We start from the raw sequence: 25,747 nt of genomic DNA on the forward strand, positions 1-25,747 counted from the left end.
TGAGGCTCCTTAAAATATCAAACAGGAAGGGAACTGTAAAAGGCAAATATTATTATTATTATCTGGATTGATTTTTATTTATGTTGTATAATCTATAATATGAACTGGCTTAAGTAAGATCAATTAAGTATCCTTTGTCCTCATTACCAAGAGATTTGAGAAAAAGTTAATACAATGGCAGATTATTTGGACAAGACAATTCTTCCTGTTCACTTAAACAATAAAGATGTATGCTCATAATTTGTTTCTCAGTTTGAGTATACACACACACGCGCACACACACACACATATCTGTATTATATATGTGTATATATTTTTTATATCAGCCAAAATGGATTAAGCAATCTTAGAAGTAGGAGGAGAATATTAGCAAACATCTATTCTAGTTTTCCAAGTGAAACTATCATTTCATTCTGAATTATATAACTTTATTACTAAATTTGTCTTATTTCTGTAATATTTGAATCTTGAGCTAGAGATATAAAGTTATAATATTTCCAAGTAATGTTTGATTTAGGGAAGAGAAGAGTTACATGGTTAAAATAATGAATAATGTGGTGAACATACTTGTTCCCAGGAAGAGAAGAGTTACATGGTTAAAACACATGGATAAATTTTTGTAAAATCATGAGTAGAAGTCTTTTTTAAAAAAGTTCTTTTGAGAAAAAATAAAATCATTAATTTAGGTCACAAAGATTTGACTACAGGAAAAATATCACCTTTGATTTATGTATTTATTATTTTTATAACACTAGTATTTATTATTGGGTGCCAATGACAGAGAAGAAACTAATGCTTGGAATAATAAAAAAAAAAAACAGAACCATAAGTAATTAGTTTTCTAAATATTATGGATAGTAATCAACATTCATCTGCTGCTGTAATAGACCAATTTTGCATTTTAATGACATGTTTATTTTAAGTAATACATTTGTTTTAACTTGATTAAATTAATAAATTTATGTCCCTTCAAAAGGATTGAGGTTGCTAGCCTAAGTTTGGTTTGAGATTTTCAAAATATTCCTATAAAACTTTTAAGAATCTTGGGCTGAAGTTGTGGGTCAGCGGTAGAGCACTCGCCTTGCACATGCGAGACCCTGGGTTCGATCCTCAGCACCACATAAAAATAAATAAGTGAAATAAAGGTATTGTATCCAACTACAACTAAAAATAAAGGGACATTTTTTAAAAAAGAATCTAAGAAAAATATGTATTATTCATTTACAAATATATTTATTTCTCTTTTAAGGAAAAATCACAAAGTAATCACATAAAATAGTAATTACTAACCAATTATTCATGGAATACTTGGTTGAAATGTCTTATCTTGTTAGGTAGAAACCTAGCTTCCTTTTTTTTTTGTACTGGGGATTGAATTCAGGAGTTCTTTACCATTGAGCAACATCGTCCTCTTAATTTTCATTTTTAATTTTTAGACAGGTCTCACTGAGGGTGGCCTCCAACTTGTAATTCTCCTACCTCAGCTTTCTGACTAGCTAGGATTATAGCTATTCACCAACGTGCCCCTTCCTACCTTCCTTTTTGTTAGATAAGAATGAAATATAAACAAAGAAGTTTTGTTCTGAAGATTAAATAAATTAAAAAAATATTTTATTATATGCTTTAGTATGTATGAGTATACTGCCTTCCTCATTGTTATAATTCATTCCAGACAACAACTAGACCAGATGCTGACTGAGTCATTTCTAGAGTCACTGGGTTTCCTTTTGCTCTGGTGGCCTGTTCCCATATTTCTTTTCCATAGTGTAATTTCTACTGGTCACTGCTAAATTTGCATTATCTGGAAATAAGGAAGTTGTTAAAAACTATTGGGTGAATATTTTGCTAACTTTCTAGAAATTTAGGCTTATAAGAATATGCTGTCAGATCCTCAATGTTATGAGTTCAAATTTATTTTAGCAAGTATATTTGAGTTGTTGAGCCAAAAATTTTCCTGATTGTGGCATCTAGAATGAAATTTATACCTGAATGCTCACCTTTAAGAGGTAAGTTAGGGGCTACGGTTGTGGCTCAGTGGTAGAGAGTTTGCCTAGCAAGTGTGAGGCACTGGGTTCGATCCTCAGTACCGCATACAAATAAATAAATAAAATAAAGGTATTGTGTCCTTCTACAATGAAGAAAAAACAACAAAAAAAAAGGAGGTAAGTTAAGTAGTACCTGCATATGTCTGTCACTTTCTTGCCCAATCATGTTTCTCCATTCCATGAGTGATCGCTGCAGATGTTCAAGTCCAGTTTCCCAAAGCCTGATGTGACCTCCCATATCAACAGTAACAACGCCACTTTTGTCCCACTCTGCCAGCAGTGCATCTGTGTCCGAAATAGTAGATAGCCATGTAGTATATGGTGAGAGAGATTCTGAACTGAAAAAGGAAAAACAAAAACCAAAGATGAGAAACATTAAAAATAAAGGAGTTGAGTGATACTTTATATGTGTATTGTTCTTTCCTGTTTAAAAAGTATGTTCACCACATTATTCATTATTTTATACCTGACTCTTCCCTACTTCACAGCATAAGAAGGTTACAAAGGTCTGTGTTATGACCAAAGTGAGACATTGAACATACTGAGTTTTTAATCCTGAGGCAGAACAAAAATTAATTTAACAAGGATTTTGAAGGAAAAGTGTTAATAATTAATTATAATATATTGCTTATTGACAGTCTAAGTAATGAAGCTAGTTAAAAGTGATTTCAGTTCACTAAACTTGTCATAAAGATTTTTTATGGACTAATTGTGTCCTCCAAATCTATATGTTGAAGACCTAACCCTCAATGTGATGGTATCAGGAGGTCTTTGGGTAGTAATTAAATTTAGAGAAGATCATGAGGGTAGAATGGCCAAGATAGGATTGTCCCTTTAAGAAGAGACCAGAGGGCTTGTGCTTTCTCTCCACAACTCTGCCCCACACATGCATCATGCTGAGATACAGTTAAGAAGGCAGTCACTTGTAACAGCACCCTTATCAGGAGCCAAACTAGATGGCACCTTGTCTTGGACTTTCCCAGCTTCCAGACTGTGAGAAATAAATGTTTATCACTTAAGCCACCCATTATAGTTATAGCATCCTGCACTAAGCCAGAACTCTAATTGTAGGTACATTAAAAGATCAGATACTGCCAGTAGTGCATGCCTGTAATCCCAGTTGGGGAGACTAAGGCAGGAGGATTCCAAGTTCAACTTAGTGAGGCCCTATGCAACTTAACAAGGCCCTATCTCAAAATAGAATAATAGAATGGGCTGGAGATGTGGCTCAGTGGTTAAGCATCCCTGGGTTCTATCCCCAGTAACAAACAATAAACAACAACAACAACAACAAAAAAACAATAACAGATACATTGGTAAAGAACAAAAATACAGCCATTTATTGGTTATTAACATTTTCTAATAGTCGTGGATACAAGATGACACTAGCAACTCACTCTCAGGAAGAAAGGAACTCCACACCAACTCATCCCTCCTACACCTGCATTGGTGGCCTCACTATTCAAAGGTCTCATTTCAATGCTGAAACCAATGTTTTATTTAAGGATTTCAATTTCATTTGTATTTCCTGACTTAGAAAGTGAAATTTATCTGTAACAAGGAATTTATATACTTCTTGTATTATATCTCATATTTATTTCCTTTATTACATATTTCTAATATATATAATTTTTTTGGAATGCAACTTTTATCTGTATAAGTCAACTGTATACTTCCTTTAAGAATAGTTTTCATATACAAGTTACACAGATTATAAATTCCAACTACTAGTGTTTACTTTTTAAACACAAATGATATTTTCTGTATGAAATAAAATAGCTTAAAGGGATGGTTTGCTCCGATAAGAAACACAATAAACTAACAATGTAGATTTGGGAAACCACAAAACCATTATACATGAAGTAAATTCTATGCTAAAGAATAAATCAAGACGATTTTGGTGTTTTTTCAGTATGCCTTAGTTGATACTGAACACACAGAGACCAAGAGCAGCTACTCTTGGAATGCAGATGTTTCAGGGAATGTTTACATGATGAAGGGAACAGCAGAATGGGAACAGGTATTTCAAAATTATTTTATAGGACCTCTAGAGGACTTAAATAAAGTAACCACTGATATGCTGTAGGATTTGTTTCACGGTGCTCTCTCAAAGGTATTTGGTTAGGAAAAAAATAGTAGTTACAGACGATGAAATAAAGAGCTATTCAGGAATAATGAAATCTATTCATGTGAAATTATGATGTTTGACATTCTGCCAAGAACACTGATGTTATATGATACTATTGAGCATTGTATCTATTTGTTGTCCCTCCTTGTCTCTCTACCATAAAACCTTAAATTTAGAGGAACAATTTCTTTAATAATAAGAAAAAGGAAGTACTGAAGAAATCTAAACTTACTACATTTTGCACATCAGGTCCAGAACTTCTTCAATTCTTTTTTTACAAAAATTCATGTTTTCTTTTACATAATTAAATGAAAACACAGAATTATAGTGGAATGAAGCTTAGATTTATATACAGTCATATATGAGAGTTGGGCAGTATCATTTTACAAAGGCAAAGAGATAATACAAAAAATTTGTAGAATTAATGCATGAGCGCAAAAGTGGCACATTCATTTGGACTTGTAGTTACATTATATTTTTATTGTACTTTATGATTTGAAATTAGCCATCAAATGGAGAATTCCTGATATCTGGAGGATGCTAAATTTAAGAAACTAGCAAAAACCCAGAAATCTAGATAGGTCATTCCTTTGTATTATATACATGCAAACAAAAACAAATAGCAATAGTTAATCTCAACAGAAAGCCAGGATAATACTGACAATGAAACATACTCTAAATTACATGGCACATGAAATGTGGCAAGTCTAAATTGAGATATGCTGTAAGTATAGCTAGATTGCACAGACTTAGAAGAAAAATGAAATATAAAATATCTCATTACAGTTTTTATATTGAATACATGTCAAAATGATAATATGGTTTAAATAAAGGTATTATTAAATTTAATTTCACCTGTTTCTTTTTAATGTTTTATTGTGGCTATAAGAAATATAAAATTACATTTATGATTTGCATTATATTTCCACTGGACAGCAACACTCTAAATGAATGAATTAAGGGGCTCAGCTACTACATGGCTGTACACACAACTGCTCTTCCAGAAGTTATTCTCATTGTAGGTAGAACATGTAGCTCAAACAGAAAATTAAAAAACACCAAAATAAAAAGCTCTTGAGGGAGAAAGTAAGAGAAGTATTGGAAAAAATAATCAGTGCTTTTAAATGATTTTTAAAAGTATATTATTTGTTTTTGTTAAATGGACTAGACAAGCATACAACTAAGGTGGAATAAGGAATTTCTTCAAATGTCTAAAAGTCATTTTCCATTAAACCAACACATTAACATGTTGCAAGAAATCACATACGTTGAAACAAGTAGATCTATTTCTTTGAATAGTGATTTTATGTTGTATATGTTTTGAATCTGATTAAAGGGTCCTAAGAAATGCAATTGTTATTGCTGAGTTATTTTGTATTGTCATACTGAGCTATTTTCTTCTGTGGGTTTGAAGAGGAGAAAGAAAGGACGCCTGGTGATGTTTTGGGTGATTGAGAGATTCCACTGTTCCTGTCCTTCCTCTGATATTAGTGGGTCTCCAGGGTCCTCTGAGATTTCAGGCAAGGTTTTACCCACTGTTAGAGCTCAGTTGCATATGGGAAAGCACAAGAGGGGAGTCAATCTTATTTAGATCAAAGTAGAGTAGAAAGATAAGAGGAATCAGGCTTTGGTGGCAGAGATGGGGGTAAGTCAAGAAAGGAAACAATGAGCAACCTAGGCTACGTAGAACAAACAGTTGCAAGCTTATTAGCTCAAGAGAGAGACAAGGCATGGATATGCTCAGAAAAGGCTACAGGTGAGGATACCAATGTTCCTCAGGGCAGAGACAAGTAATTACTCTTTCTGTATCCTGAGCCCAGCTAGTTTAAAGGCTTCACTTCCATGACTGGTCAATAATAAAAGCAGTGAATGGTAATCAGTTTCATTCTAAATCTCTGGGAATCCTTTGGCTACTGTGTGGCCTTCACAACTGCACACAGTAATATATTTAGAAACAATATTAAATAAATGCTGTTTAAATTCCTTTGACATTTTGAATGCATTTTCTTCAGAAAACTAATACATAAAGTTAATAAGTATTAACATTTTTGCAATACTAACAATGCTATTTCTGGTTTAGAAAAAACTGAGCATTAGAACAGATCAAACAAAAGAGAGCAAAGGCTAGAAGCTTGTTAGACTTATACCTATGTAAAATGTTCTAAATATTTGAATATTTTTCCAAAACAAAAATAAACATACCAGTAAAACATGCAGAAGAAAGGTAAGATACAAACCAACTGTTAAGTGGGGGCAGGAGGGAAAGCTTTCATTTAAGGAAGCAAAAGGTGCAATGGGTTACCTGGGAATAGGGATATATCGGAGTTTTTTTGAGTGCAGATCAGTGACTTCTATATAACCAGCTGTCTGTGGGGGTGTAACACCTGCAAACAAGTCACGACATGAAACAAGTATTAATGACTGCTTGATACCAAAGCATGACCCCAAGAATGCTTGATTGCTGCTAAAAGCAGAATGAAGTTACCACTCTCCTACAAAAGAACTGTGGGACCTACTTGAAAAGGTACTGGACAAGTCCAGCTCTCAAAGCTAGACTTAAAATTATGGAGAAACACAAAGTAGAAGCATATTTGATTTACTGTCAGAAAAATAACTTGTCCTTTTCTTCATGATCTTTGATAGCATTCCAATATGGGTCAATTTTTTAGCATAGTTATTTAAAAAATATTTTATCATTTGAATTCTGTTTCCCTTCTTAGGAAGTCACAACAATGCCTAACAGGAGACAGTATAAAGTGGTAGAATTTAGTATCTGCTTTGCAATCAGACTGATCTGGTGAGTAGTTCTGGCTGTGATACTTCCTAGCTGTTGGTAAAAATATTTACATCTCTGAGGTCTGCTTTCTCATTTGTAAAATAGAGATAATAATAGCATCTGAGCATCATAAGCATTATTTTGAGGATGAGATGAAATTAATAAATGCAAAGCATCTAATTAGTAGTAGCTCAGCATATAGTATTTGTCATTATTAGGGTTCTGCAAAACAGAAGGTGAGATGAGGATGGGGCAGGGGAGTAAGGACTTAGGATCATGAAGAGTATACAAAGTTGGGGGGAGGAAAAGACAAAGATATGGCGGCCAGGTCTGTAACTGAAATTTTGGGATTGCTCTCCCAGAAAATTCCATGGCTTTCTGACTTCTATTCCACAGCTCCAAATACCTCTGCCTTCCTCAAAGCACTACCTGTCATCAGTGTGTGTCACTAATTCTACTTTGTCTTTATAGGCAAGACGCATGATTCCTATTTGAGTGAGGAAGAAGCTGAGTACTATAGAGCTAATGTCACTATAGGACTGACTTGAGGTGATTTAGCTGTACAGTGATGGTTTGAAATCCATCTTGCTCTGCCAATCACTGTACACAACTCCTACCTGAGCTGGCTCTGGGACAATGGCTATTTGTAAAATAACCCCTTTTACAAAACCTTGGACACTAAGATATCTTAAAAACAAGATAAAACTCACCCTGCCGCAAAACTTTTAAGATTTTTGTCCATCTTTGTCTGTCTACCTATCAATCATCTATCATTCTATCTACCTACCTATATTTTATTACAACTTCACATAACAATGAGATGTCCACACTAAATTCATGGAATGCAGGAAAGAAAGAGAGAGAGAGAGAGAGAGAGAAATAAATCTGGCATTTTATTTCATGATTGCAGTTGAAGGATTTTTTCCTCAGGTTATCTGAACAACTCAACATATCTCTTATTTATTCAACAGATGTGCTTGAGCTTACTTTGTATCTGAGGATATAGAGAAGATAGAGAAGAAGGAGATGCCACCTTTAAAGAGCTCACAGCATAAAGAGGTGGGCCCTGGGGGACTTCGAAAAGATTCCAGAGTGGGAATTATAACTCCGAGGTCAGGTATGAACTGAAGAGGTAGGCAAAGGGAGGGCCCAGAGGGCAAAAGGTTCAGGAGGAAGAGAAGGAAATGTACAGGGGAAGGAAGGCTAAGCAAAGAGTGTTACTATGCAATTTGACCACCCAGCTGCAGTGGCTGTACCCAGACAGCCATTTGTATAAAATGAACATGCTTAGCATAAGTCACGCACCGTCTGTATTGTACTGCCTAGGATATAAGGTCAATCTTGGATAAAGCTTTACACCATATGTCGATTTTGACAATTCCTGCTGCTAGAACCTAGCTGAAGTAGGTTGAATTATTTATAGACCAGGGTTCTTTGCCAAAAATAACCAGTTATTGAAACTGTTGAGATGACTAGAGCTGCTTAGCGAACCAACTTAAACATTTGGGTATAGCATTTAAAAGGCATTTTTTTTTTTTTTGAAATATAGTAAGTAGAATTAAGTTGAGCTGCTGCCATCAGCACTTTCAGGTTGCTTGTGAAAGCATCGTAAGCCAACTTATTTAAAAATATTTTTTCTACACCTTTCTTTACTTTCCCTGGGTAGATTAATTCCACAACACAGAAGGTGAGAAAATGCAATAATTGCTGTATCTGCTGTTTCAAGAAGAAAGCAAAAAATTTTACTCCTAGTACTAAAAATATACTTCCAGGTATAAGAAAGGGAATTTGTGGCTATAGAGCACTTCAGGGAAATATTAAGCATGGTGGCAGTGGTGGTAAAATAATCAAAATTTTAATGTTTACTGATCTGAAAATAAATCAGCTCAGACAACAAGAATATTTACAAAAATAGTCTTATGGCTATCTTTGAACAGAATATAAGACTGAATTAAGGAAATGAAAACTGGGGCCAGGTTTCCCTCCAAACTGAGCCAAGTCCTTGTCCATTTAAAATGTTTCCACACTGTAGAGAGGATGAAGGCTCAATATATTTCCATTACACTTATAATCCAGGTGGATTTTAAAGATGGGTATAAACTGTATTTAGGGATTAGTCCACTAACCATTAAAGGGAAGTCATTGCTGCAATGTTTATCACATAATTCCCATGAACAGTGAGAACAGGATATATGCACAGTGCCAAAGTTAGAAGGAGGTATAAAAACTGTCAGGTGAAACAACCAAGAAGATTTTCAAAGGGAAGGTGAAATAATACTTAAAAATTCACTCCTTTTAGAAATGTAATTTGATGTACATCTGTTAACCACTAGGTTTAATATTCTTCTATTTATTCATGGATTAAAAGAATGATCTGCGCCATAATAAAAAGGCTTTTAGAGTTTCCCACTATGATATTTTCCAGTGACTTTCTTTATGCTGCTAGAATAACAATTTTGTAATTCTACTCCTAGACAGACCCACTACAGACTCTCAACATACATACAAGGAGAGAGTTGCTAGAATATTCACAGCACTACTATTTATAATGACAAAAATTTGGGGAATAAACCTAAATGTGCATTTTACAAACAATAGAGGAATAAACTGTAGTGTGTAAAGCAGTGGAAATAAAGGTAGAGCTCTCAGTATGGTAATGACAAAGATTCTTTCCTTGATCAAGCTCTACTCAGGCTCTTCAGAATCCTCTTTCCAACTAGGCCCTAGTTCTTGGGCTTCTATGTTTGCCTCTTGCACTGTTTTATAAAAAATTAATTCAAAATGGATCATAAATCTAAAACTATAAAGCTTCTAGAAGAAAACATAGGAGATTTGCCTTTTATTCAAATAGGAAAAAATGTATGAAAAATGCAAATCATCTGACACTGGATTTGTATTTAGAATATATAAAGAGCACTCAAAAGCCATTAATAAGAAAATGAATACCCCAATTAGAAATGGGCAAAAGAAGCGAAGAGATATTTCACTAAAGAAGATACATGCGAACAAATGTTCAATATCATTAGGTGCTATAGAAAATGCAAATTAAATTACTATAACCTATTAGAACAGTGAAAATCTGACAATGCCAAGTATTGGCGAAGATGCAAAGCAACTATAACTCTCATTCATTGCTGATAGGAATGAACTTCCATTTGGGAAAACAGTTTCGGCAATTTTATCATAGAATGTAGAAGTGCCATTCCTAGGTACTTATACAAGTAAAGCAAAAACTTAAAAATCTAGGCTCAAATGTTCATAGTTGTCTTATTAATTACTGTAAAAAATTATATACACACACATACATACAAATTTGTGAACAGATAGGCAAACTGTGGTATATCTATATAATAAACTACCACTTGGCAATTAAAAGGAACAAACTACTGGCATGCACAAAACAAAATGATTTTCAAATACATTTTATTAAGTGAAAGCAGCAAGACTCAAAAGACAATATACTGTATGATATCATTAATGATATTCTAGTAAAAGAAAATCTATAAGGACAGAAGTCAGATCAGTGATGGGTTGGGGGTAGGTAGACCAATTGGCTGTAAGTGACATGGGAAGGTTTTTGGGGTGAGGACACTTCTCTTCTTTATCAGTTGGATGATGAGTTATACAACTATTTGTGTTTGCAAAACTCACAGAACTACACAGTAGAAAGGGTAAAATTTGACTATATATAAATTGGACCTTACTAAGAACAAACATATACATTAGAAAGTCAGTCATCTGATATGTAGAGAATAAGTAGGAAAGGAAAAGAGTAGAAGAGGCCCTGGCATTACTCCAGTGGTGGTGCATTGGATGTTGGTAACAGAACTTGATAATATCAGGAAGGAAATATCAAAAGGACATTGTGATTGATGATGGATTTGATGTAGAGAATGAAGGAGAAAAGGCATCAAGTGGAGCCCCAGGTTTCTGGGTAGATAAAGGTGTGCTAAGTTCTGGTATATATCATAGTGTCATTCCTGGAGTGCTTTGTCAAGATCCTGTACCTTTCACGCAGGCCTCCCTTTTTGTTGAACAATTCCCATTCAATTAATTCCCCCTCATCCTTCAAGAATCACCTCCTAATCAGCAGTCTCAGCTAAAAGCTTCTTTTTTTGTGTTTGTATATTGCCTTGTGAATATTCTTATCATAGCACTGATGACATAGTGCTGTAATTGTCAATTTATTAATCTGCCTCTTCTATCACAGGAAGACTGTTTAGGGAACTAGGGATTCATTTTCCTTGAATTTCAGATGGGAAGGAACTAAATATTATCATTTAACCAACACTTTTCAAATCCAGTAATAGATTATTATTATCATACATTTTAGCATTATACTTGTGAAGTCCACACCAATAGAATGAACATAAACACAGCATAAACACATTTCTACTACCACAGTGCAAATAATAATACTCAATGATTTAATGTTTAATTTTTTTATAATTACCTATTCTGATGAATGCCAGTGTGGTTCTATACAAATAACTCTAAATCTGGAATTGGAAGAGCTTGGTATAAATCTGAGTTCTGCTGGCTACTGGTGGGTAATCCTGGGTCAGTAATTTTATTTCACTGTGTCAGAATTTCCTCACACATAAATCAAAGAGCAAGATGACAACAGGATAGGGTTCTAGAGATCAAGTGAATTTATAGAAGAAGTGATCAGCACTGCACTTGGATATACTGTGTAGTAAAAAAACACAAGTTGACATGGAGAGCACTGATGAGTGAACTGGTCTCATGCTAAGCTATGGGCCTTTGGTCTCAGGACTCTCTATGCCTAAATCCTAATCATTTTAAAAGGCTCTTGAAAAACATGTTCTAGGTAAAGTCACTTTACAGATTGTAATGTGAATGTTGATGAGCTCTGACAGCAGTGCATACAACCATACACTGTGTAAAGATTAGTGAACGGTTTCAAAATACACAAAGCCCACTGGGCATGGTGTACACACCTGTAATTTTACACCAGCTACTGAAAAGGTTGAGGCAGAAGGAGTGTAAGTTTCAGGTCAGCCTTAGAAACTTGATGACACATTGTCTCATAATAAAAAATAAAAAGGGGATATAGCTCAATGATAGAGCACTACAGGGCTCAATTCTCAGTACCAAAAATCACAACCAGCACCTTCCTCCCAGCCCCACCTACAAACAAAAACAAACAAACAAACACACACACACACACACACACACACACAAAACCCACATACCTCTTTTTAGCTACTTATAAAAATATGAAATAATAATCATAAACTAAATATCCCCTACCAAATCAGATAGTGATAACTTCTTACCTTTTGGGTAGATATCTTTTAGAGGGACTTCTCCTGGGGGCAAAATCCTGACTACCAGATTAGTATCTAAAAGAGTCACACAATTTCTCTGTCTTGGAGCCCCCTTCTTCTTCTTTCCTCCATAAAATGCTGTATCAGTGACACTGGGTTTATGCAAAGATGATGGCCTCTTCCAAGAATAAACTTCACTGGGTGACTGAAAAAGGAAGGAAGAAAAGAAGGAAAGAAAGAAGGAAGGGAGGGAAGGAGGAAGGGAAAGGAAGAAAAAAAATTAAAGTATCATATAACACATTCACCATAACTTTTACAATATATTCCTTTAAGTATACACCAGTGGTGAACCTGTCTAACAGGAATAAGAAAATCAAATTATCTTTTTGAATTTGGTATAGGAGAGGGCTGCTTTACCAAAAATCATAATATCCAGACAAGTATGAAATATATATTAAATTTTTATTTTGAAATAAATTACAACTAAAAAGAGGGAATATGGCAGTATAGTTAGCTCAAACATAATATGATATAAAACTATGTATCTAGTATAAAGGTAAGAAAAGAACATAACTGGTATTTTTAAACCCTTGGAGTATCCCTACCCAATCACACGTCTCTGGTACACCTATATTTAATTCTCCTGGAATTTCTTATTATTTTTTTCCTTTGGTTTATTTTAAAATTTTACCATGTATATTTATCATTCCAAATGATAATAAACTGTATTTTCCTATATTTTCTCTTAAAAGGTTAAGGTGTTGTCTTTTGAATTAAGTCTTTAACCCATAAGGAATTAATTTTTGTGCATGTTGTGAGGCAGGGACACATGTCTGTCTATTCTTATCTGGATAGATATTTGCCCCAATACCACTAACTTTTGCCCAATGATCTACAAATGTTTTCATAAAACAGAGTTCAATGTATGCATGCCTCTGTTTCTGGAGGCTGCATTCTATTCTACTGCATATTTTTCTACCTCTGGGCCAAGAAGACATGGTCTTAGTTCCTACAAATTTATATGCAGGCTTGAAATTTAGTAGGTAAAGTAACTTTGGTTGCTTTTTCTTCACATTTTTCTTCAGTGATGTCTTTGTTATTGTTTGTTCTTCCATATTCATAAAAATATATGGACTGTATTTACTCTGTATTCTTGTCAGTATTTTTTATTTTAGCCATTCTAATAGTATCTTACCAGGGTTTCAATTTGCATTTCACTAATAACTAACGATGTTGAAGATCTTTTCTTGGACTTATTTGCCATCTCTATATACTCTGTAACTAAATGTTGTTCAAATCTTTTGTCCACTTTCCCCCCACACTTATCTTTAATATTTTTCTATATCTACCTAAATACATTGAAAATTGAGTTCATACAAATATATCCAATTACAATCCAATAGCTACAGGGTTCATTCTAGATTTCTTCCTTTCACGATTGCCTTCTCCAAAAGTGAGAAACCAACTTTTATTATCCTTAATATATTTTAATTATCCTTAACATAGTTCATTATCTTTATTATAACATCCTTAATATATTTATTTTCTTCTTCAAGTCCATTATAAGTGACCCATCTCTACCACTAACCTTACCCTATGGACAGAGCCCTGCTCTCTTTGCTTCATCCCCAAAGCCCACACTGGGCTAGACTCATGCATGGGCACTTTCCTCATCTTACTTGGGATCCAATTTTTCATACCAAGCTGCCCCTTTATAAGCTCAGATTTGATGCCCATCACCAGTAGTTACCCCTTCCCTGCCATGAATGCCCTTCTTACCCCACTTAGGCTCTGACCTTAATTTAACAAGGTACTAGGAATTGAATTTGGGGGCTCTTTACCAATGAGATACACCCCTAGCACTTTCTATATTTTATTTTTAGTTCACTGTTTGCCCATCTTAAAAATTGGGTTTTTTTCTCACTTTTGAGCTTTAAGAATCTTATAGATCCTAGGTATAAGTCCTTTGTTAGAAATGTAGTTTCCTAGCCTGTAGATTATCTTTTTATTATCTTAACAGTGTTAAAGATCTTAATTATCTTAACACTATTGAAGATGATATTTGCTATAGGTTTATATAACTATTTGGGATTAGGTTAAGAGAATTATATAAATTTGTAATAATCTGTTGCCTCTGATAGTTTTATTAAGAAATAGTAAGGGGTGTCACACTCCTTTGTTGATAGTTTTATGAAGAATCTAAAGAAATTCACATAAAAGCAGAAAGGCAGTATGGTATAAAAGAAAGTATATGGGTTAGCTGTATGTAGTGATGCATACCTATAATCCCAACGACTCAGGAGGCTGAGACAGGAGGATCAGCCTCAGAAACTTAGGTCCTTAGCAAATGAGACTCTGTCTCAAAATAAAAAATAAAAAGGACTAGAGCTGTAGCTCAGTGGTAAAGGCCTCTGGGTTAAATCCCTAGTTACCCACCCCCCCCCCAAAAAAAAAAGTTTTAAAAGAAAGGGTATGAGTTAAGGGTTTAGTCATACTTGAGATCAAATCTTAGAGCTCTTAGTTGTAAGCCTTGTGACCTGGGGGAATAGAACCTCTCTGTTTCTGTTTCGGTATCCACAAAACTGTAGAATTGTTATTTTTTTTAAAAAAAACTATTATGCCATGCCTCATGGTGTATGCTGTAATCCCAGCTACTAAGGAGGCTGAGGCAGAGGATTGCAATAAGTTTGGGGCCAGCCTGGGCAGCTAGTGAGACCCTGTCTCAAAATAAAATATAAAAAGTACTAGGGGTATAGCTCAGTGGTAAAGTGCCCCCAAGTTCAATCTCTAGTACTAAAAAAAAAAAAAAGTTAACTATTATATATGAAAAGGCTTAGAACCATACAGTGCCTTACTACTACAGATGGGCCCAAGGAAAATATGACTGTTACCATAAAAGTCTGAAAGGCTGCCTAGTTAACTTTTTCATTAACAAATTATTCACTGGTGGTGTGTTTCATACTAAATATCAAGGATATAGCTTTTATTTTAACAAGGTTACTCTTACAGGGTAAAAGACTTCTATAGGGTTAATAGTTTATTTTACTCAGTTTTTATTTTCTAACCTTTTATGGTGATATTATATTTCTATACTAATTTCATTAATCAAAAAACAGTGATAAGATCAATTTGTTTTAAATAGTTCCACCTTCACAAAAAATTCAAGTATTTTTTTTCTACTCATAGCATATTAAATACACCTCTTTTATTTGATCAGGCTGGTGTAGGCACTGTTTTTCAACAATATATTTCATTTTGAGTTAGATAACATAATAGCAAATGCTTTTTACTTGATAATTAGGAAGGCATACGGCAAGTCCTAAGCCACGTATTATCCATTGGGTTTTGTATTTCAAATGTCTTATATCCTCAAGTACTCACAATTTATTAATCACATTAAAATTTAGAGGCATGTGAGATTGGTGTATTACTAAGTACAGCTAATACTTTCATCTTTAAAAGATTATATTGTCTGATCTAAAAGCTACAAAGGAAATTATTAAAATTAAATGTTTACTCAAAACCATGGAGTTACATCTAAGGTTAGTATACAGAAACTTGTACTAAAATAACCTTTATATTTCATTTCCCCACATTTCCACTAGGGGAAGATGGTGCCCAGTTTCACCTGAACTCAGTTACAAATAGCCTTTCTTTTAGCAATAAAGATAGATAACAGCATAAAGTCGCATCTAGGAGAAAAATAAATTAAGACCATTACCCATTACATTATTAGCAGGCTTCTGCAGAGATACGATAAATCAGAATAAAACTCAATGAGAAGTAAACATGAGTTAAAAAAATTTAATCTATAGTAATGATACCCAAATTTAACCTGAAAAAATTCTAGAAGGCATACTTTATTAGTCTCAAATTGTTCCTCCTGGCAGAGTCCATGAACACACATTAAGATGACATGATTAAAAAAATCATCTTCAATAGGTTAAATGTTAAATGTGTCATATGAACTCCTACATATGAAGATACTTGTTTCTTACTAAACTAGATCATTGCATTACAATTTGATTGGTATACAGTAAAACATATTTTTTACTGATTTCAAATGCAAACTTGATTTAAAATGTTTACCAGCTATTACATTTTAACTGTCTCTTAAATAGGCTTACAGATTTTACATCAAATGTGGAGAAATAATTACACAATAATGTAAAACATTGGTGCTCACCATGAGATCTGGGAAGCCAACCACTATGGCAGCATAATTGTTCTCATCTGAGAAAATTCGGTTGGGAGAGGCGATCTTTTGTCCTACAGCTGAACTCAGATTTTCAGATGATAGTTGATCACTTGAAATTTTATGAGGTATGCTGACCTCCATTTCTGAAAATGTCAGACACACATTAGGCACTATTTACCCCTAAAATGCTCTAGGAATTAAATTTTTGCAAGATTTATTCTCAACAACTCAAACAGAAAAACACAGTAAAAAATAGAAAACATTCTAAATTGCATTCATGAGCTTTGGCTGAGAAAATTGTTTTTATAATCAAAGCTTCTTTCCAAAGTGATTTCAAGTATTTATGGAATTCAGAATTTTATTAGTAATAAATATCATCATTAATAGCTCCCCACAGAAAAGATGCAAAACTGACCCAACCCAGTATTGGCAATAGTAAAGTTTTAGATTTTTTTCATAAGTACTGTTCACTTCCCCAAACTTGGCCAATGGATGTAGTCATAAGGGAAGGGGACTTGAAATTTACTGTGCATTCTTTATAAACCAAGTGCCATACACTGCCATACACTGTGATGAATTAAGTAGAAATTCTGATGGCCTGTGGAAAACAGAAAAGATGTTATCCTAAATTAGACTTGGAACCTAAATGTAAGTGAAAATTCTTATTTGACAGTTTAAAATTTTCAAGGACAAGACTTAAAAGAGTGGGCTTCCTTATAATACTTTGAAGGCAGATTATTCCTTTTTCCAGGGTAGTAATTACTTTTTCTTTCTTTTGGTGTAAATATCACATAATCTTGATTTTATTGTTCTTCAATGAATCTAGAGAATAATTTGTGAATAAGCATGCACCCACACAGCCATAAACACAGACAACATAGTATTTACCTTGTGTAATTCCAAACCCTGTGCTAGGCAGCTCCTCTTTCAACATATACAACTGGCAAACCCCACTGTTCTCAGATTCAATGTGTGCAGGTTTAGTTAAAAGATATTTTCTGTAAACAAACAAGACATTCAACTTAAGTGTAAAGCTTCTTTTTTGAGAAATCATTAGGGCAAACCAAGAAAAATTAGTTGTTTGCTCCAAAAGCCTTTTAAAAAATAGTTGAGTATAATTTACTGTTTCAACATTTCATCATGAATTTAAAAAATAAATTCTCAAAACTATTAACACCATTATAAAGGGTAGTACCCAATGACAATGAAGTGATGAAGGCAAATCAAACATTCAAGGCTTCCTATAAGAGAAAGGGCTATTAAAGCAAAGCAATGCTAACAGGGCACACCCTTATAATCTTGGAGCCCTCTCTTAATATGTCTGTCTGGTCAGGCAGAAAGTGAGAGCATGAACTCTGACTTTGTGACCAGCTAAGGGTCAGAAGTCCTCACCATTATAATCTTCTTGACGGATTTATTTTTAAGCTGTCTAAAATGTGGATGCATGAATAGCTAGAAACTGTTTGTAGTGAGCCACTTTTGCTTGTCATCAGAAGGACAGAACTCTTCACTTAGCCAATGGATGTAGTCATAAGGGAAGGGGACTTGAAATTTATTGTGCATTCTTTATAAACCAAGTGCCATACACTGCCTTTGATCAAAAAATATACAGTCCCAATGGGGGAAGGCAACACAAACAAACAACCATAACCAAATAAGAGGACAAAAGATGAAAAGAAGAAACTTCTAAGGTATGAATTCTGTGAAGTTACAAAAAGGCAATAGCTCTAGGATAGAGTCTAGGGCTCTTAGAAGGGAGAATAAACTGAAAATCTACTTTGAAATACCTACTGCTTGGTAGAACACTGTGAATTCTCAATGTGCAAATAAAAAAAATTTCAAATCAATATGGATCATATGTAAAAGTTATTATTTTTGCTGTTAATTTCAGTGTCATACTCTGAGAAGTGATATTTATTTTAATTTTCTCCTCTCTCTTCTTATAACTTTTCACCAATAGAGATGGTGCCAAATACAGAAGTTGTTAAAAGAGATAAAAGGAAGATGGAGTAAGGGTTTTGGATAATTGATAAATAAGGTTAAGCTATGGCATATTGCACAAGATGGTACGCAGTACAGATTCACCCACTGATTTGTTTCACTTTCCACCAGAAGCCATTTGTCCTCTGCTACAAGGAAAACTCTCTCGAGGTTGATGGGAAGTGAGATGGTATGAGCTCGCCCTTCCAAAACATCCAGTACAGTCAATCTGTTCCTAAAAAAGGCAAAGAAAACCATGTCTAAAAGGAATGATAAGGATAAGTTGAGTGGCATAATCCTTTCATGATATATTATGCACTAAGTAATAACATAGAAAATGTTAATTGAGAAAACACATAAACAAATTCTAAACTGTCAGGATGTGAAGGAGAAAAAATAAAGGAAAGTGACAGCTGCCATATTAGTAGTGTTGCATTATGAAATTTTTAGTGCTCTTTTTTTCTATCTTTCTCAGTGTTCTACAACGTGGGCATAGTTACTTTCACACTAAAACATTTATAATTTGATTATATTAGTTTTGTACTAAACAAGTATAATTAAAACAGGAAACAGGATTAATAAAATAAGTAACCCAGTTTGTCTTATTCAATAAAGAGCTTACCCTTTTTCTTTGTAGAATACTAGCCAGTTTTTGTGTGAAAATTCTTTACACATTTTATAATTTTCCTAAAGACAAAACAAAATATTAAATGTTTCAGATGTAGTCACATTTCTTTAGCTGCTTCCCCTTAAATAAATTTCTTCATTGTGTAGAAAGAATACATAACTCTTGGAGAAGATATATAATCACTTCAAGACTTTTACAATAACATGGATTAAACTATACTTCAAAATTTATTGTGGACTATGTACTAAAACCTCCATAGAATATTTTTTTTTAAAATAGGGTCAAGTACTATTTGAAATAAACACGCTATTTGGTGATTAACTGTGGAATTTAAATTATAACATAAACACGTCAGAAATACTTAGTAGCATTTTTTAAAAATCTCTTTTTTCTCATGGTCTATTAAGACCTAAGTATGCTATCTTATACAGTACTGGATAAACCCTATTTTATATCAGAATCAATTCTCTTGGGTTGGCCTTCAGTGTTCATTTATTCAATTTGGTTAATAAACTGAGACATTTATTTATCTGGTGAGACAATTAGGTATTCTACTCATGGTTTTATCATATAAACCTAAAAAAGAACTACATAACTGAAAAATAGGTTAAATGATGAAGAATTTGTTATTAATATCATAATCAAACAGTTCATAATGTTCTTTTATTATTCTTAGTTAGTCCTGGCAATCTTCAACTCAGTATAACGTATACCAAAAGAAGCTACTGATATTTATTTATAGGTTTATCTTTATATATTGTATCATATCTCTATATATTAGATGTTAAAATCCACAGATGTAACAAGAGGTCTCTCTTGTGCATTATAGTTTGTTTTTTCTTTAAGCACCAAAAGGAATGCGCAAGCTTGCATTTTCATGGTGAGAAAGCTACAGAAAATTGTTGGCAATCTGCCCAACAGAGATCTGACATTCCTTACTTTTTCCTCCTTGCTCCACCAGGAAGATTTCTTAGATGCTACCTCTTCTAAAGGAAGGATGAGACGACGAAGGACCTGGCCAGTGGTATCTAATAAGAGGATGACATTACTCTGGAAATAAAGAAAACAGTATTAAGTTCAAAATTATTTTTAAAGAGCAGTAAAGGTTAAAGAGAGTAAAGGTTAAATAAAGAGGAACCCAAAAGGAAGACAAAAATATTGAAATAATTATAAGATATCATGAAGACATTCAGTGATTTTCCTTACTATAGAATTTAAAGTTTTGAGTGATTTTATCAGGATATGTCTAATTGTGTAACCTTCTCCTAAAAGATTTTATCTTAAAATCATTCCCTTTTAAGTATAAGGCAGCTGAACCATGTTTTATTATATAATAACAAGGAAATTAAGAGGATTGATAGTTTTTAAAAGTTCATTTACTTTTATCAAAATTACACTTAGAAAATGTCCTGTTGAAAGCTCTTTTACACTCTGCATTCTTAAATCTCATTTACCCTTTTCAGAAACAAAAGTTCAACTTAGAAAATAGGTACTAGATATAAAGATGGGTTAGCAAAAAAAATATAAAGGACCCCAAGAGCCCAGTTAGTAATGAGTGTCATCTTGAAATTCACTGAGCTTGAAGGACTTTCATTACTGGTGCTGTATTATGAAGAAAATGTAGTGCTAAGAGGTTTTAGCAAGGTGAGAAAATGGATTTGGATGAAGGAGACATTTTCTCATTTAATTTTGTAAAGGGTATCAAAGAAATTCAAGTTTTAAGAAAGGAGCTATCACTTTACACCTACAAGACTAAACAACATTATAAAGCTGGACAATGCTGAGTGTGGGCAGTGACACAGGGACTTGTGACCCTTTAGTACTATTAGTAAGCATGTACAGCCATTTGGGAGAACAGCTGACACCACCTGGGAAAATTAAGTTTATGTGCTGATGATGATCTAACACTTCTATCTGGGTTTTTATTGCAAATAAATTCTTATACTAATCCATAAAAAAACTTGTACAAGGGAAAAATTATATACAAATGAAGCATTATTAATCACAGCTATGCAGTGAAGTAATAATCTCTCAGTAAATAGGATTCTTTTTCAAGAAAAGAAAGAAACTTTAAGCATTATAATACATGAACAGAAACAAAAACATAAAATTGAGAAAGTCAGAAAAGATTAGATATTTTAAAGAGATGTAAAGAAGTTGGCTTTCCTGGTTGAAACATTAAAATGTTTTAAGATTAAACTAACAAGTTTGCAAAACAGACACCTGCAAGTTGTTTGTCAGGCCTCATTATTATGCAATTCTCCTTTCTTGTTTTTTTTTTTTGTTTTGTTTTGTTTTAATTTGGGCTTCTCCAGTTATCCTAACCCTTATAATATTTCATCTTAAGAACTTTATTTGGGGAAAATAGAGTCACAAAGCATCCAAAGAATTAAAATATACTTAGGAACCTATAGAAAAACAATCAAATATGAAATATTTGCTCAATTATTCCATAATGTTAATGGGGCAGCTTAAATTTAAAGCACAAAGGAGAACATAACCATAAGTTAATCATGATCCTTGCATTCTATTATGTTATGTAGTTGGGGAAGTAAAAAGAAATATAAAAATATTAATGATTCAGCTGCAAATCTAGTAACTTATAGTGTGGTTTCATATTTATTTTACAAACTAACTTTACTGAAGTGCTCAAAATTAAATAGCATTTGTACCACACAGTTCATGTCAGACCATATATTGAAACATGATTGTATTACAAACTTTACTGAGAATGTTCATAAAACTTTCATTTTCCCACAAACATCACCCTTGAAATGTATCATTCCATATAATATGTAAGCCTCCACTAAGAAAGTATGTTAGAAATATAATTTTAAAAATTAACATCTAATCAAGAAGTATTGTTCGTTGGTATTCTAAAGTTTTAAAAACAGTAGTGATAAATTAGAATTTTTCTTAAGAAAACATACAAATAAGTAAAAAAAATTATAAAGTCTCCATTCTAGTTCAACTATTTTTTGAGTATGTTTTAGTAAAGAAGTCTTTCTTGGATGATAACTATATATAACATTTACATAAATTCCTAGCACATAAGCAATTTGAGAGATATTAACTTTTTTTAAAAAAAAGAGAGAGAGAGAATTTTTTAATATTTATTTTTCAGTTTTCGGTGGACACAATGTCTTTATTTTATTTTTATGTGGTGCTGAGGATCGAACCCAGCGACGCGCACATGCCAGGTGAGTACGTTACCGCTTGAGCCACATCCCCAGCCCCAACATTAAATTTTAAAAGATGTCCTAATGTTTTGTCCCCTCAAAACAATTAAACCAACAAATAAACAGATGACTAAAGATATGCTTAAGCAGAAAAATAAGTTAGTGAAGTTTCCCATTTATATTCTTTTTTAGAGTCTAAAACTTATATATTCATAACCTGGTATAAATGAACTGAAAAACTGTATCTTTCCAAGTGACAGAAAATGTATATATTTCCATCTATGACTGTATTTAGAATTAGTTTTATAAGTAATTGGCAACATGAAGGAGTTCTATGGCTCCATCTTTTAAGATGTTAATGGTTTCCTTCTGTAAATGACTAATGATATATTCTGTCTGAGTTTAAAAATAGAATTTCACATCACACATGAGTACAAGTTAACTGTGGCTTTGGCGCTCTTTTAAGCAGGGCAGGGAGGAGAAATAAGTGAGCAATTTTATTATGTTTGTATTTGACTGGGAGAAAAGTAACCTCTGGATGACCTCCATGTCCCCAAGTCTGAAATTCTAAACTCTGTGCAGATGTAATAAATAATTCCATGGGGGGTGAAGGAAGGGGAGGGTCTTTATTTTTAGGCATAGCAAAGTTTTCCTTTTTCACTAAAGATTTTATTTTAGCAAGGAATTTTTGAACAATTTTTTAAACTAAAGGAAAGTGCATCTGAAGGCATAGCTTTATTTTAAGAAGACAAGGGATAGGTAAACTCATGGCAGTACAATATTTCAGCTTCATTTTCAGTGAGGACAGGTTGAGGAAGAAGAAACTGATGGCAGTCCACCCAGTTCCCATTCCACTAGAATTATCTACCAGTTGTTAAATTTCACAGCTGTGAGCTGTTCATATGGAATCAACAGGTCTGGCATCCCAATAGGCCCATCTTATAAAACAGACAGCCAAGATATCCTCTCTGGGAAAGGATGAGGCAGTTTGGAGGACAGGATAGTGGAAGCATCCACATACTGCATGTCTGCTCAGGATGCTAAGCTCCTTTCTGAACAACTATTGACACTGTGGCCAAAGGGATAAGTAAGACAGTGTATAAGATGCCAGGAGACAAGATGCTGGCTGTGGATGCTGAACATAGCTTCACAATGAAAGTCATTGTAATCAAACAGAATATTAATCAACAACATTGTTAAATAACTGGATTTTTTGAGAAAATGAAACACATACTGAGAACATAAAAATCTGATAATGTTAGAGAATTTGTATGTATGTAAAACTGACAGAGAATTTGTCAGCTAAAAATTTGGCAGAACTGTTTGAATAAATATTACAAATTTCATTTCTTTTTAAAAAATATCATTTATTTATTTTTTAATTTTTAGGTGATGCTAAGGATTGAACCCAGAGCCTCACACATGCTAGGCAAGTGCTCTGCCACTGAGCTACAGCACCAGCCCCTACAAATTTCATTTCTCATACAAATTTGATTGACTTACTGAATGAAAAATCACAAACATATTATGTGCTTTTAATGATTCTTATAGATATAGGATTCAAAACAGACACTGATATTTTGTTGTTTACACTAAAATAAAACCCTTATTCCAATTTGCTGGACATGAACTTTTATAAGCAATATCTGGATATGGATGAACTCTGTTTCTATTAGAAAATGAAAATGGGAAAAACAAGCCCAAAACTGAACCCAGAAAAAAATCTTAACTCAGAATTCATGATAATTATTTAGGCAACAACTAAGTTAATTTATTTCCTCAAAAAGTTAGTGACATTTTATTTATCCAATATATTCCTCTTGAAATAAAATCTAAAAGTATTATTTCTTGGTAGTATTACTTACAGGTAACAATGCTGCATTTCTTTAATATTTTCTTATTATGAACTCTTTTCTTTATTAGTTCTAATTAGTCATACATGACAGTAGAATGTAATTTGATACATCATACATAATGAAATATAATTTCTCATTCTTCTAGTTGTACATGATATTGAATCACACTGGTCATATAGTTATATTATGTAAACAGGGTAAATAATGTTTGATTCATTCTACTATCCTTCCTAACTTCATACCCCTCCCCTCCTTTCACTCCCCTCAACCTAATCTAAAGAAACTCTATTCTTCCTTAGCCAAACCCCTCCCCTTATTGTAAATTAGCATCTGCATATCAGAGAAAACATTTGGCCATTGTTTTATTTTGGAATTGGCTTATTTCACATAGCATGATATTCTCCAGCTCCATCCATTTACTAGCAAATGCCATAATTTCATTCTTCTTTAAGAATGTCATATTTTCTTTATATATATTCATCTATTGAAGGGCACCTAGGTTGGTTCCATAGTTTAACTATTGTGAGTAGAGCTGCTATAAACATTGATGTGCGTGCATCACTATAGTATGCAGTTTTTAAGTCCTTTGGGTATAAACTGAGGAGTGGGATAGCTGGATCAAATGATGGTTCCATTCCAAATTTTCTGAGGAATCTCCATACTGCTTTCCGTAATGGTTATACCAATTTACATTCCCACCAGCAATGTATGAGTGTACCTTCTACCCCACATCCTTGCCAACATTTAATGTTGCTTGTATTCTTGATAATTGCCACTTGGACTGGAGTGAGATGAAATCTTAGAGTAGTTTTGATTTGCATATCCTTAATTGCTAAAGATATTGAACATTTTTTCATATATTTGTTGATCACTTATATACGTAAAGAAAGAGCCTACAGAATGGGAGAAAATCTTTACCACATGGACCTCAGATATAGCACTATTCTCCAGAATATAAAAAATGAATAACCCAATCAATAAATGGGCTAAGGAACTGAACAGACACTTCACAGAAGAAGAAGTATAATCGATCAACAAAATATATGAAGACTTTTAAATTTTTCACACTATAGTATTCTTCTTCCAAGTACCTGCAGTGAGTAAGAGAATGGGTATAGTTTAATTCTTGTGAGTCAATCCAATTTGATTTGAATCTCAATCCTGCTGTGTATCCACAGAAAAGGTTAAACTCTCTGAACCTAGTGTTCTCATATGTAAATATGCCTTACAGCTACCTCACTTGGCACTTAAAATAATAACATAAGATAATGTAGTAATTTCTTACTTGACACACCATCACTATTTAACAATCCATCTTTCTTCTTGAGACATCACTTGCCTTCTGGGATACGGCCCTCCCTGGTTTACCCATATTCATCACCAGCCACTCATCCTCAATCCCTGCTGTTGATTCCTTCTTCATGTCCTTGATTTCTTGACTTAGTGCTTAGACTTTTCCCACCTACATTTACTCCTTGGTGACCTTTTTCAGTCTCATGACTTATGTAACATTTATATACCAATGACTCCCCAATTTATATTTCTATTTCTGACCTCTCCATTGAACTCCAGTCTCATCATTTACTTGGCTGTTTAACAGTATCTCAAATTTAGTCAAATGTCATCTGAGTTTCCCTCGTAACTGATTCCTTCTCCATTTCAATTA

The 25,747-nt window shown here is 33.5% G+C and overlaps 1 protein-coding gene across 1 annotated transcript in view; it reads right to left on the reverse strand.

Moving 5' to 3' along the window:
- Positions 1–25,747, reverse strand: part of Vwa8 (von Willebrand factor A domain containing 8) — a 394,300-nt gene that overhangs the window by 108,069 nt on the left and 260,484 nt on the right. Inside the window, exons 30-37 of the mRNA XM_071611473.1 lie at positions 19,986–20,096; positions 19,041–19,105; positions 18,528–18,653; positions 17,327–17,436; positions 16,427–16,581; positions 12,250–12,445; positions 6,476–6,557; positions 2,179–2,383 (exon numbers count right to left, since the gene is read on the reverse strand). Of these exons, the coding sequence (XP_071467574.1) occupies positions 2,179–2,383; positions 6,476–6,557; positions 12,250–12,445; positions 16,427–16,581; positions 17,327–17,436; positions 18,528–18,653; positions 19,041–19,105; positions 19,986–20,096 (1,050 nt within the window). The remainder of the gene's footprint in view (positions 1–2,178; positions 2,384–6,475; positions 6,558–12,249; positions 12,446–16,426; positions 16,582–17,326; positions 17,437–18,527; positions 18,654–19,040; positions 19,106–19,985; positions 20,097–25,747) is intronic.

This window comes from Marmota flaviventris, chromosome 4 (assembly GCF_047511675.1).
Source record: "Marmota flaviventris isolate mMarFla1 chromosome 4, mMarFla1.hap1, whole genome shotgun sequence".
Lineage (NCBI taxonomy): Eukaryota > Metazoa > Chordata > Mammalia > Rodentia > Sciuridae > Marmota > Marmota flaviventris.